Source organism: Melanaphis sacchari, unplaced genomic scaffold (assembly GCF_002803265.2).
Source record: "Melanaphis sacchari strain LSU unplaced genomic scaffold, SCAv2.0 Contig187_pilon_pilon, whole genome shotgun sequence".
Taxonomy (NCBI): Eukaryota; Metazoa; Arthropoda; class Insecta; order Hemiptera; family Aphididae; genus Melanaphis; species Melanaphis sacchari.
Window position 1 is genome coordinate 144,428 of NW_020270902.1, and position 11,134 is coordinate 155,561.

The window sequence follows — 11,134 nt, forward strand, 5'->3', positions numbered from 1 at the left end:
AAAATATATCACCGTTATCACTTATCTTGTTATCAAAATATTATTTTATCGGGGTGTGCGTTAAACAGTCACCTCACCAATACATATAAATTTAAAAATTACTATTATATATATAAATAACTATCATGCTAACATTATGTTTATAAATAAAATATTAGCTTTATTGTAAATCATAATATATTATAACAAAATATGAAATATATTTTAAAAAAATATGAAATTAATTTAAAAAAAAAAAAAAAATTAGTGTTTTCGAAATTCTCTTTTACGGTTTTCATAAGCATCCATATGCTGATTCAAAATGTCATCAGCTCCGTCCTTGTACCATTCTTCTTCAATTGCAAGCATATGAACGACCAGGATGTCGTTGTATCCATCCTCCGCCCAATCTGCTTCATTTCGGTGGGGTGAATATAACCTCCCGTAAGTGAGTAAACCATATTCAGGAGGACATACTATGTTCAATATACTTGGTGTAATAGGTGACAACGACCGTTGCCATACATCCAGCTGTGATTGTACTTGTGGCGAAGGAAAAAATACCACGCTGTTCCTCGAACTCGGTGTGTATGCTACTGGTGTTGTGGGTTGAAACATGTCTGGCGACAACGAGCGAAGCCATTCATCCATTTGCGATTCTCGTGGTGGCGAAGGAGAATATAACATATTGTCTATTAGGCTCTGTGCATATGTACCCGGTCTTGGAGATGGAGATGGTGATAATACCACGATGCAATTATTTTCAATCCGTGACTCTTGAGCTGTAAAATGTCCACTATCTTCGGATTGAGTCTAAATAAAAAATTATCTAATATTATATTGAGTCTAAATAATAATTTTATTTAAAACTTACCATCTCTGAATATCTAAAGGGTATGCCCTGTAATGCAGGAGGACTCAACTGCGAGAACCTAAACCGTTGTCCGTCCTGAGTGAAATTGCGTATCGGAGTGAAATCGGGTATCGGAGTAATTGGGGTAATGGGTCTTAGTAACGGTCTATTATTCCTCTAAAAACCAAATTATGCAAATTTTATAAATAATTTAAATATAATATTAAAAAAAAAAAATATATATATATATAATATATACTTACTAATACAAACGTTCTCTCTGGCGAATAAAAAAAATCAGGTGGAGAATCTTCTGGAGGTGTCGCTGCAAGAACTCTATTATAGATACCTCCGTTAAACCACGGCATACTAGACGACGAATCATCCGACATCTAAAAATCAAGTTATACGTAGGCCTCGAATAATTTATGAATAATGTATAAAAAACAAAAAAAAAACTTACGTTTTCCAGGCGAAAGATGTGATAATCACTAACAAAATAATAGTAATTGGTGGTAAATAAAAAATTGTATATGCGATATATCACTGAACTAACGAAAAAATAATTTTATATGTAAAAAGTATAACAATTAAATCACGGGGTGAATATCGCGTTAAGCGCTCGCTGACCGCAGTGTAGAAAATGTTAAAGAATACTGGTGCTCATACACTGCCGATACGGGTATGCTCATCTTTGTTATAGATTCCTTTGTATAAGAAACACTCTTTTACGTTATAATCTGTCCGTTTTTGTCATTGATAATTTATTGGATGTGACCGATTTCTATATTGTTCGAGTGTAGGCGGCGGCGTTGTTCTTTGGCGACAGATACCTTTGTAAAAGAAAGTAACACTCTTTACCCTTTCTTACCCTTTCTTAACCCTCTCTTTGTCAATGAAGAGACTTTTGATTTTTCGTTTAGTCTGTGTACTACCTTCAACCGTTGCTCACGTATATTTTTTTTTTTTCGAATTTTATTTAAAATTATTTACACCTAACAGTCGGTTAGTTTGTATTTCACGCAATCGTATTATTTTTGTTTTTGTGTGTGTTTTTCATATATATTTTAAAAATGTTTCAATGCGAACAATGTCCTTTGAGATTCAGCTACAAAAATAATTTGATCGCTCACCGAAAATCACATTTAAGATTGTTTAAATGTGATCAATGTACTTCAGAGTTCACGGCAAAACGTAATTTGTTGGCTCACCAAAAAACGCACACGGGTCTGCGTTACCCGTGTACAATTTGTGCTGTAACGTTTAGTTACAAGTCCAACCTCAAAAAACATTTAAAAAAATATCATGGTACGTATTTTTGTATTCGGCTTTAAATATTTATTTATATAATATTTATCACTAGATGGCATTCCAGCACCGCTGATAGAAAATATTCAAATCGCGCCAAACATTTTCGTTCCCGATATACCGGCTGGAGGGTCTTCCGTACGAGATACCACAGAACCGCTCATCCAAACTGCTCCCGTATCAACAGTGCAAGATAACGCGATGGACGAATTTTCGAACCTTGGTGACGATGAATGTATAGAAGTTTTAAACATTATTGAAAATCTTGGACTCTGCGATAATGAAGGTTAGTAACTTAAATTTTTTTATAGACGGGGTATAGACTGACTAGGTTTTTTTTTTTTTTTTTTTAAGATTCATATACTACGGGTGAAAACGGTAAACGTGTTTCCTCAGCCAACACAAAGTCAGCTATAATTGCTAAAAAAGCGCGCTTGAATCTAGTACAGTCCCCTGGGTTTGTAGAAATATCGACGTCCTCGAATCGTACAATCACCTGGTATTACGTTAAAAATACCAATTGTATAAAAAACTATGTATACTTCTTAGATCTGATTAAATCTGAACTAGTCAATCTATTAAAATCAATTGCGAGCAAACACCCTATAAAGTTTAATTTAAAACTAGAAGCAACGTATAATATCCCGCACAAAGAATATTCATCCGAAAACCGTGCTTTTAAAACTTCGGCTAGGGAGGTTTTCACTGATACTGGCGTACAAGAAATCGTCGAAGAAGCATTTGCAAAGTTAATGAGAGAGGAAACTGAATATTCCGGCAAGGGCAGTGGCTTTACATTTCAGTGTATAGACGGATTATTGTTAGGTGTTTATAAATATACGCCGATGGGCGGTTCATCATATATTGAATTGCCTGCGTTTATCGATAGGAAGCGGGCCACCATCAACCCACAAAATGTAGACCAGCAATGTTTCATGTGGGCAATTCTCGCGAGGCATGTGACAACGGATAAATATAAATATTGTGTAGGAGAAAATTACAAAAAACATTTGGACAAGTACAATTTCGACGGCCTCACTTTCCCAACGCCTCTCCATCAAGTAAACATTTTTGAAAGAAATAATCCGAACGTGTCTGTCAATGTTTACGGTCTCGATAAACAATTTCAACCACCAAAATTTCCGGAATATAAAATATTTCCTCTGAAAGTAGTACATGAAGAAAAACCCGATCATTTTGACTTATTACTAATATCGAACGAAGATAACAGTCACTATATCTACATCTCCAATTTTTCACGACTTATTCGAACACAAAAAACCAAACATGATGGACAATCAATTTTTTGCAAACGGTGCTTTACATCATTCGATAATCAGCAAAACAAATTTAAATTAAACGGAGTAGCTGGATTAGAGCAGCATAAATTAATATGTGGGGAACACAAACCTATATTACCTAAGATGCCTGAACCAGGATCAATGCTCAAGTTTACTGAATGGAATAAAACGCAACGTCATCCTATAGTGATTTATGCGGATTTTGAAGCAATTCTCAAGAAAAGCGATGAGAAAATTGGAAATAAAACAACAGCTTTTCAAGAACACGAAGCCATGAGTTATGGATTTATTGTCAAGGCAAATGAAGACATACCCGTTGAACTGCTTGAGAAATTCAGAATTCCAATTTCACCTATAATTTATCGTGGAAATGAAAATAATAAGGATGTGGCGGAACATTTTATAAACAGTATTGTCGAAATTGCAGAAAAAATTGAAAAATTGCTAAAAACAAACACCCCCATAATTTACACAACCGAACAGCGAAAAACACATGAATCATGTACTACATGTAATTTATGTAAAACCAAGTTTTCTCAAGAAAATCATAAAGTTGCTGATCATTGCCATTTATCAGGAAAATTTAGACAGTCATTATGTAATACGTGTAATCTTAAACTTCGAACACCCAACTTCGTACCGGTATTTTTCCATAATTTATCAAATTATGACGCACATTTTATTGTCACCAGTCTTGGCTATAATACAAATTCTATTTCGGTAATACCAAACAGTGAAGAAAAGTTTATTTCGTTTTCAAAATACATTAGCAACTCCTTCACTATAAGATTTATAGCCTCCAGTTTATCAACACTTTCAAAAAATTTAATTACGCCCAGATTTGAAAAATTTAGAAATAGTGCCAAACATTTTTCTACACAGGATTTACCACTAGTCACCCGTAAAGGGGTATACCCGTATGATTATACAGATGACTGGGATAAACTTGAAGAAACCAGTTTACCGGCAAAAGTAGATTTTTACAGTTTATTGGAAGAATCACATATAAAAAATGAAGATTATGAACATGCAAAGATAGTTTGGATCCATTTCGACTGTCAAACACTAGGGGAATACTCTGACCTTTATTTAAAAATCGATGTGCTATTGTTGACTGATGTGTTTGAAAATTTTCGAGACCTCTGTATAACCACTTACCACCTTGACCCATCATTTTACTATACAGCACCTGGATTTAGTTTTGACTGTATGTTGAAATACACTGGCCAACAACTGGAATTAATTCATGATTATGACATTTTGATCATGTTTGAGAAAAGTAACGAGATTATTTATAAAAAAAAAAAAAAAAAAATGTGTTGGTTAATTTATTCTGATGTCGTTATAGGAATTCGGGGTGGATTGACTCAGGCAAGCATGAGGTATGCAAAGGCTAATAATGAAAAGACACCAGATTATGACTCGACGAAACCGAAATCATGGCTTGTTTATCAGGATTGTAAGTATACAATGATTTAATATATATATATCGTTTAATATATTATTTTAAATTCTAGGTAACAATTTGTATGGTTACGCGATGTCACAATTCATGCCACACGGAGGCTTTAAGTGGGTTGAACCAGCAATAAGGGGCTTAAATAATTTACACGATAAATCACCAATCGGACGGATATATGAGGTTGATATATCATATCCAAGTGTACTTCATGACAAACATAATGAATTGCCATTCCTTTCGAAAAATAGTATTCCACCTGGCTCAAAAGTTAAAAAACTTATGGCGACTTTAGAATCAAAGAAAAACTATGTAATTCATTACCGGAACCTACAGCAGGCTATAGCCAACGGACTCGTTGTGGAAAAAGTACCATATTCATTTATTTATTTATTTATTTATTTATTTATTTATAACATATTTTTGTTTAATTATAGGTTCACAGAGTTGTTCAGTTTAATCAGTCAGACTGGCTTAAGAAATACATAGATTTAAATACTGAAATGCGCAAGAAAGCGAGAAACGATTTCGAAAAGGATTTTTTTAAACTTTTAAATAATGCTGTTTTCGGTATATTTATTTGTGATTTTTTTTTTAAAATTCTTTAACTAACATTTTCTGTAACGTTAAAGGGAAAACTATGGAATCTGTAAGACGGAGAAAAAAAATGGAACTTGTTTGTAATGAAAAACGTTTACAAAAACTCATAAACCTTACGACATTCAAACACTGTACTACATACAATGAAACTCTTAATGTCGTATCATTGGAAAATAAAATTATTGAATTTTGCAAGCCTATTTATATAGGTAATAAACACTTTTAAATTAGTATTAATAACTATATTTTAATATGTATAATTTTAAACAGGTTTTGCAGTGTTGGAAATTTCAAAAACTGTCATGTACGATTATCATTATAATGTGATGAAGGCGCATTATAATGATAAAATTGAGCTCATGTACACAGACACAGGTAAATATATTAAAACTACTCTACTGTATATATATATATATGTGTATATTAATAAATAACATTATTACAGATTCACTGGTATATTATATTCAAACTGATGATTTTTACAAAGATCTGGAGAATAATTCCAATTTACTTGAACGAATGAATACATCTGACTTACCGCAAGATCATCCGTGTTACATTGCCGAACGAAAGAAAATTCCAGGTCTGTTTTCCGATGAAACAAAATCAGAAATAATGACAGAGTTTTGTGCTCTCAGAGCCAAGTCTTATGCATATAAGATCAATGGCAAGGAGAGTATCAGGGCGAAAGGAATCCGTGGACATGTGGTCAAAAACCATATGAACTTTAAAGACCATTACAGATGTCTGTTTGGTGAAGCCGGCGTCGGGATATATAAAGAAAATGTATCGATACGCTCGTTCAAACATAAATTGAAGACCATTAAAACAAACAAATTAACTTATAATAGTTTCGATGACAAGAGGGTTATACTTGAGGATAAAATACATACCTTGGCTCACGGACACTACTCTATAAAGTGAGTTAAACATAATTGTATATTTTAATTTATCTTATTTATAATATTTTTAATTTTATAGGGAAGATGAACCCGAGGACGATTGACTTTTGTATAAAAAAAAAAAAACACACAATGTTAATATAATCATGTTTATTAAAATGTTAAAATATAATTATGATTATTAAATGTTAAAAATATAATTTTGTTTATTAAATGTAATCAATTTTTTAAAAATTTTATAAACCATTTTCTTATAGCAAAACTTTATAAAATGTACATTGTTTAGGATTAAAATCCATATGAAAAATACAACAAGGTAGTTTCATCAGCGCATATTTGATCTAAACGAGGGCAGCCCAAGTCTTCAATGTTGATGAGTGCCACATGTATATACTCCATAAGAACTTGTTTTTCTGTTCGCCTTTGACGTAAATGCATGTGAACTTTAATGAATTCAATATTCTTCCGAGTTCTTCATACTCGATCGCCGTATTCTATAGATAGTTGATGATAATTACGTTCCAGCCACTTGTTGTGGTTTTACGACTCTTGTTATCCTGTTATTTGAATGTTTAAAATCCAATGCTGAGTTGACCATGTTTCTGTGTCACTATCGACATTTCTTTAATCATATATTTATTTTTAACGCCAAGAACGCATTGCATGTCCAATGGCTGAAGACATTATGCTTATCTTTAAAATAAGTTTCAACAGTACTAAGACGACTGAGTATAGCAGGTATTATCTTTTCAACGCTTCTATCTTCAATTAATTGTAATGATTCTTCAGATCTTGTCATTTGCTCAGTTATTTGTACACATGTTAATTGTATTGTTTCCGTTTGTTTTTCTTGAATTTTATTGGATTTATGATTTTCTTCAAGTAAACGGTCGATTTCATATAGTTTAGACGAAAACGATTTTGATTAGACTGTTGAGATTTGAAATATATTTTGTTACAGAAAAACAAACCAAACGTTCTTGTCACAGCTGACAAGCAGATGAAAATCATACAGTAATTGAACAAACAAAATAATACCTGCGTCATCTAAAATACTGTTAATATTTTAAAAGATAAGCACAATAATACAACCATTGGTATGTCTATTAACAGATAAATAAATATATGATTAAAAATGTCGATATTGACTGAAAACATTGAATTTCATATTCAAACTCAACGAAGACAACTAAGTCGCTGAAATAACAGTATGATATCATCAACTATCTGAAATACGGCGACATCAATATAACTCAATGTAATTAAATGTCACAATACATTACATCAACAGCTGCATGAGATGCTGTAAAACCACATAATATTTGTCCATTGGATATATGCGACAATGTATTTTCATATAATATCTTCCATTACTGAGATTTTGCTATGAAAATGGTTTATAAATATTTTAAAAACTGATACATTAATAACAATTATATTTTAGCATTGTAATCTGGTATATTTTGGCGTGCAACAAGCGCTGTTATATTTTAACTGTGTGTTTTTATTTACGCCTATTGATCTCTTTCTATAAAACCGAAAACAACCCATAAACTCGAATGGGGTAAAGCTCTTCCCCAGTGAATTTCACTTTTGCTGGTGATATTGCATGTTTATCTGTAACCTTTCTTGATATCGAAACTATTATAAGACCGAACTGACTGGTCTTCTTTATGTTTGGTGGCGGCTATCATTCATTTTCTTCACTATCCCGACCTTCGCTCTAATGATGCTGAATTCATATGATTTTTGTTGTAATCCACCTACTTTGTTCTCGCGCCGATACCCTTCCAGCAATACTGAGCTTTCAAACTCTGACAAACCATTTCTAATCGATGAACCTGGGCCCGCATTCGTTCGTGTGAATCTCAAGAATGTCGGTTTGGCTCTGTCATACCGGTGAATCTGCTGACAATATTGACTGACCAATATCACGCTCGCTGTATGCCAGCAACAACCAACATGCCTACCAGTAAAATCAATTTAATATGCTGACTGATAGTCTGTGTACATGACAATTATCCATGTCTTTTGATGATAATCATCCTTGTTTCGTTTTTAATTTCAACACTACTGGCTATTTAGTATACATATTAAATATAGTTATTAACTCTAAAAACATTACACTACAATAGACTTTGCAAAATTCAATAATTTATTTGACCATTTCATTAACATCTCTATTTTATTGTTGTGTCATGAGCTATAATTTTGTAAACATTTTCAATACACAAGCTAATTCCATTCTATAAATTACAAAATTCCATAATTTTCCTTTAACGTTAAAAATATTGATTCAGAATTAAAGCTCTGAAATAATATACCGAAAACAGCATTATTTAAAGTTTAAAAATCACTTTAACGTATCTCGCATTCTGGCTATTTGAATCTATATTTCTAATCTGTATTTCATTAAAAGCCATCTACTGATTATAATCTATTCTCTGAACTATATTACTCTAAACAAATAAATATAAATAAATAATAAACTAATAAATAAATAAATGAATATGTTTTTCCCAACGAGTCCGTTGCGCTCATACTGGCGATTCGACAATAATACATGTTTTCTTCTAAAGTCGCCATAAGTTTTTAACTTTGAGCAGTGATACTATTTTCGAAGGAATGGCAATTCATTGATGTTGTCATAGCTACGCTGGATATGATATACGGCTCATATTGGACTCGTTGATGAGCTGATTCCACGACCCATAGCTTCAAATGAAACAGTGTGATAAATAACCTTTAGTGACTGCCAGGAAATTCAAAATATTGATAAACGTGCTAATATATATGCTCGGTAAATCGTGTACTGATAACCTTTTCATAACTTCCCACTGGTCAGTATAACATGTCGGGAACAGAATATTTACCGTTACTACTCAGTATTGATCAAACTAATCATAATCATGAATTATTCGGTTGTTGACAGAACTCCCATTTCAAACACATGAAAACATTGTATGTTAAATGATAAAATGGCTCGGTATGAGATATCGAAGACACCGAGCATCGGTGTGGCGCATCATTTTGAAATCCTGTTGTTGTTCAAAGCTGTTCCAAATATGCTGTATGTTCATGGCTCTTCGTACGCATATGTGACTTCGCCAATATTCAACCGAAATCACTGCATTGGCTTCGTTTTCTTCAGGGTATCGTCGTATTATAATCTGCGAGCCCGACGAGCAAGTAATATTTGGCGGCTCGGCTACAAATTTTCGAAATCTGAGCACAGTAGACTTTTTCGAAAGTAGCTGTCTTCAGGCCATAATCAAGGTAACCTCGATAGTATCAAATTCTTAATGACACGAAAACGAAACGCTTTCACTGACTATTGTTGTAAAATAGTAGCGTCATGAAACTGATAAAATTATGGAAAGCTACCGACCTGCAGCCAGTGTTCGAGACTTTAGACCGCGTGATACCTCAATGACTGTCTGGCTTCTACCGATAATGACGATCGGCAGCTTTATGTGAAAAGTGATCTTACCCATGTAGTACATGTTCATGTTTTCCGCTTCATTCGATTTGTGGTGTTGGTACGCTGACCTCCGGCCCATTTCGTGGCCTGTTGCCAAATTCACCACATCTATTAAATTTCGACAAATATGAACAATGGAACGCTACAATTTCAATTCGCTGGTATGTCTTCGACTGCCCTTGATATCTATTCGTAGATATTAACTGTTCTTCAATTTTTCATGGCTTTACCGAAAATTGCTTCATCCGTAAACTCCTATAGGTAGGCATTGCGTTTATTCAGCTAGTACAAACTCGATGACCTCGGACTGAAGCATCTTTAGGCTGTCGCAGTTTGTGGCCACATATTCGAACTCTATCCCTTCACTCAATTTATTCTGTTTTGCTGGGTGATAACAACACCATTTACAAAAAGTATTGTCCCCTCATCGACTGATTTTTAATGATCGAAATATTCCATCAAAAGCAGACATCAACATGTTAAGGCAAAGTGAAAATTCGAACCAGCCTTAATGCCCGGGCATTCCTACCTGACAACCTTACCTTCTGCTGCAATGAAATAAACAAAAATAATAATAATACTGAAATTGGTATTATTGACAACAATGTGAGTAATACAATATTTTAAATACATATTTAAACTTCAGGCCCCCTTCATTTGTGTTATTGATACCATATAATATCGGCTATTATGATTTGCAATACTTATGCCGAATATGTATAAATACTTGCAATTTACAGCCACCCCCATACTCGGACATTAATATGCTCGTCGCAGCCGCAATCGGCATTGCGTGTCATTCCGCGTGACATTATATAGTTCGATATCAGCTAAGTCGTGACTCGGAATATTCGGGAAGTATTTTATGTTGAAGTGGTGGGCAAACGATCAGCAAACATTGACAGGCTACCTTCAGTTATTTCGCTTTCAATAAAAGAAAACCTGAACCGTCAGTAATTTTGCCTCATTTCTACCTGTCCTTCTCTTGCATCATTGTTACAGCACCTAAAATTACCCATCAGCGATAACATTCTGCCTTTATTGAGTTGACACTATAAACAGCCTTGCGATGAACTTGCCAGCACCATATTATAAACGCACTAACAACAATCGGCTCGCCACTGATAGAAAACCGCCTGCCGAAATATTGATTTCTCTCATTGTTGCAAATGTACATGCATAAATAGAAGCCTCCCAGCCGAAAAGCACCTTTTGTGAATAGGTACGCTCTGATTTAAATTGAACTTTGCC

At 33.7% G+C, this 11,134-nt stretch overlaps 3 protein-coding genes across 3 annotated transcripts; 2 read left to right on the forward strand and 1 right to left on the reverse strand.

Moving 5' to 3' along the window:
• Window positions 1-237: 237 nt before the first annotated feature.
• Window positions 238-1,655, reverse strand: LOC112592728. The gene is made up of 3 exons (XM_025336883.1): window positions 1,090-1,655; window positions 854-1,009; window positions 238-792 (listed from the first exon to the last, which is right to left on the reverse strand). The coding sequence occupies exons 1-3, from the start codon at window positions 1,222-1,224 to the stop codon at window positions 244-246; spliced, it is 840 nt and encodes a 279-aa protein (XP_025192668.1). The 5' UTR covers window positions 1,225-1,655; the 3' UTR covers window positions 238-243.
• A 3-nt stretch (window positions 1,656-1,658) lies between these two features.
• LOC112592729 lies at window positions 1,659-4,728 on the forward strand (the record flags this gene model as incomplete). The annotated part of the gene is made up of 3 exons (XM_025336884.1): window positions 1,659-2,140; window positions 2,196-2,426; window positions 2,495-4,728. Coding segments are annotated over exons 1-3 (2,700 nt in total), but the record flags the coding sequence as incomplete, so codon positions are not given.
• Window positions 4,729-4,773: 45 nt separating this feature from the next.
• LOC112592712 lies at window positions 4,774-6,534 on the forward strand. The gene is made up of 7 exons (XM_025336867.1): window positions 4,774-4,900; window positions 4,959-5,269; window positions 5,338-5,470; window positions 5,533-5,709; window positions 5,771-5,875; window positions 5,946-6,420; window positions 6,482-6,534. Exons 1-7 carry the CDS (start codon window positions 4,819-4,821, stop codon window positions 6,504-6,506), a joined length of 1,308 nt encoding a protein of 435 aa, XP_025192652.1. The 5' UTR covers window positions 4,774-4,818; the 3' UTR covers window positions 6,507-6,534.
• Window positions 6,535-11,134: the final 4,600 nt, after the last annotated feature.

Coding starts and splice junctions, on each gene's coding strand:
- LOC112592728 (XM_025336883.1), bottom strand. CDS start 1,224: ATGTCGGATGATTCGTCGTCTAGTATGCCGTGGTTTAACGGAGGTATC. Junction 1,010..1,089: donor GAACGTTTGTATTAGTAAGT/ATATATTATATA, acceptor TTTGGTTTTTAG/AGGAATAATAGACCGTTACT. Junction 793..853: donor CCTTTAGATATTCAGAGATG/GTAAGTTTTAAA, acceptor TTTTTTATTTAG/ACTCAATCCGAAGATAGTGG.
- LOC112592712 (XM_025336867.1), top strand. CDS start 4,819: ATGAGGTATGCAAAGGCTAATAATGAAAAGACACCAGATTATGACTCG. Junction 4,901..4,958: donor ATGGCTTGTTTATCAGGATT/GTAAGTATACAA, acceptor TTTAAATTCTAG/GTAACAATTTGTATGGTTAC. Junction 6,421..6,481: donor CACGGACACTACTCTATAAA/GTGAGTTAAACA, acceptor TTAATTTTATAG/GGAAGATGAACCCGAGGACG.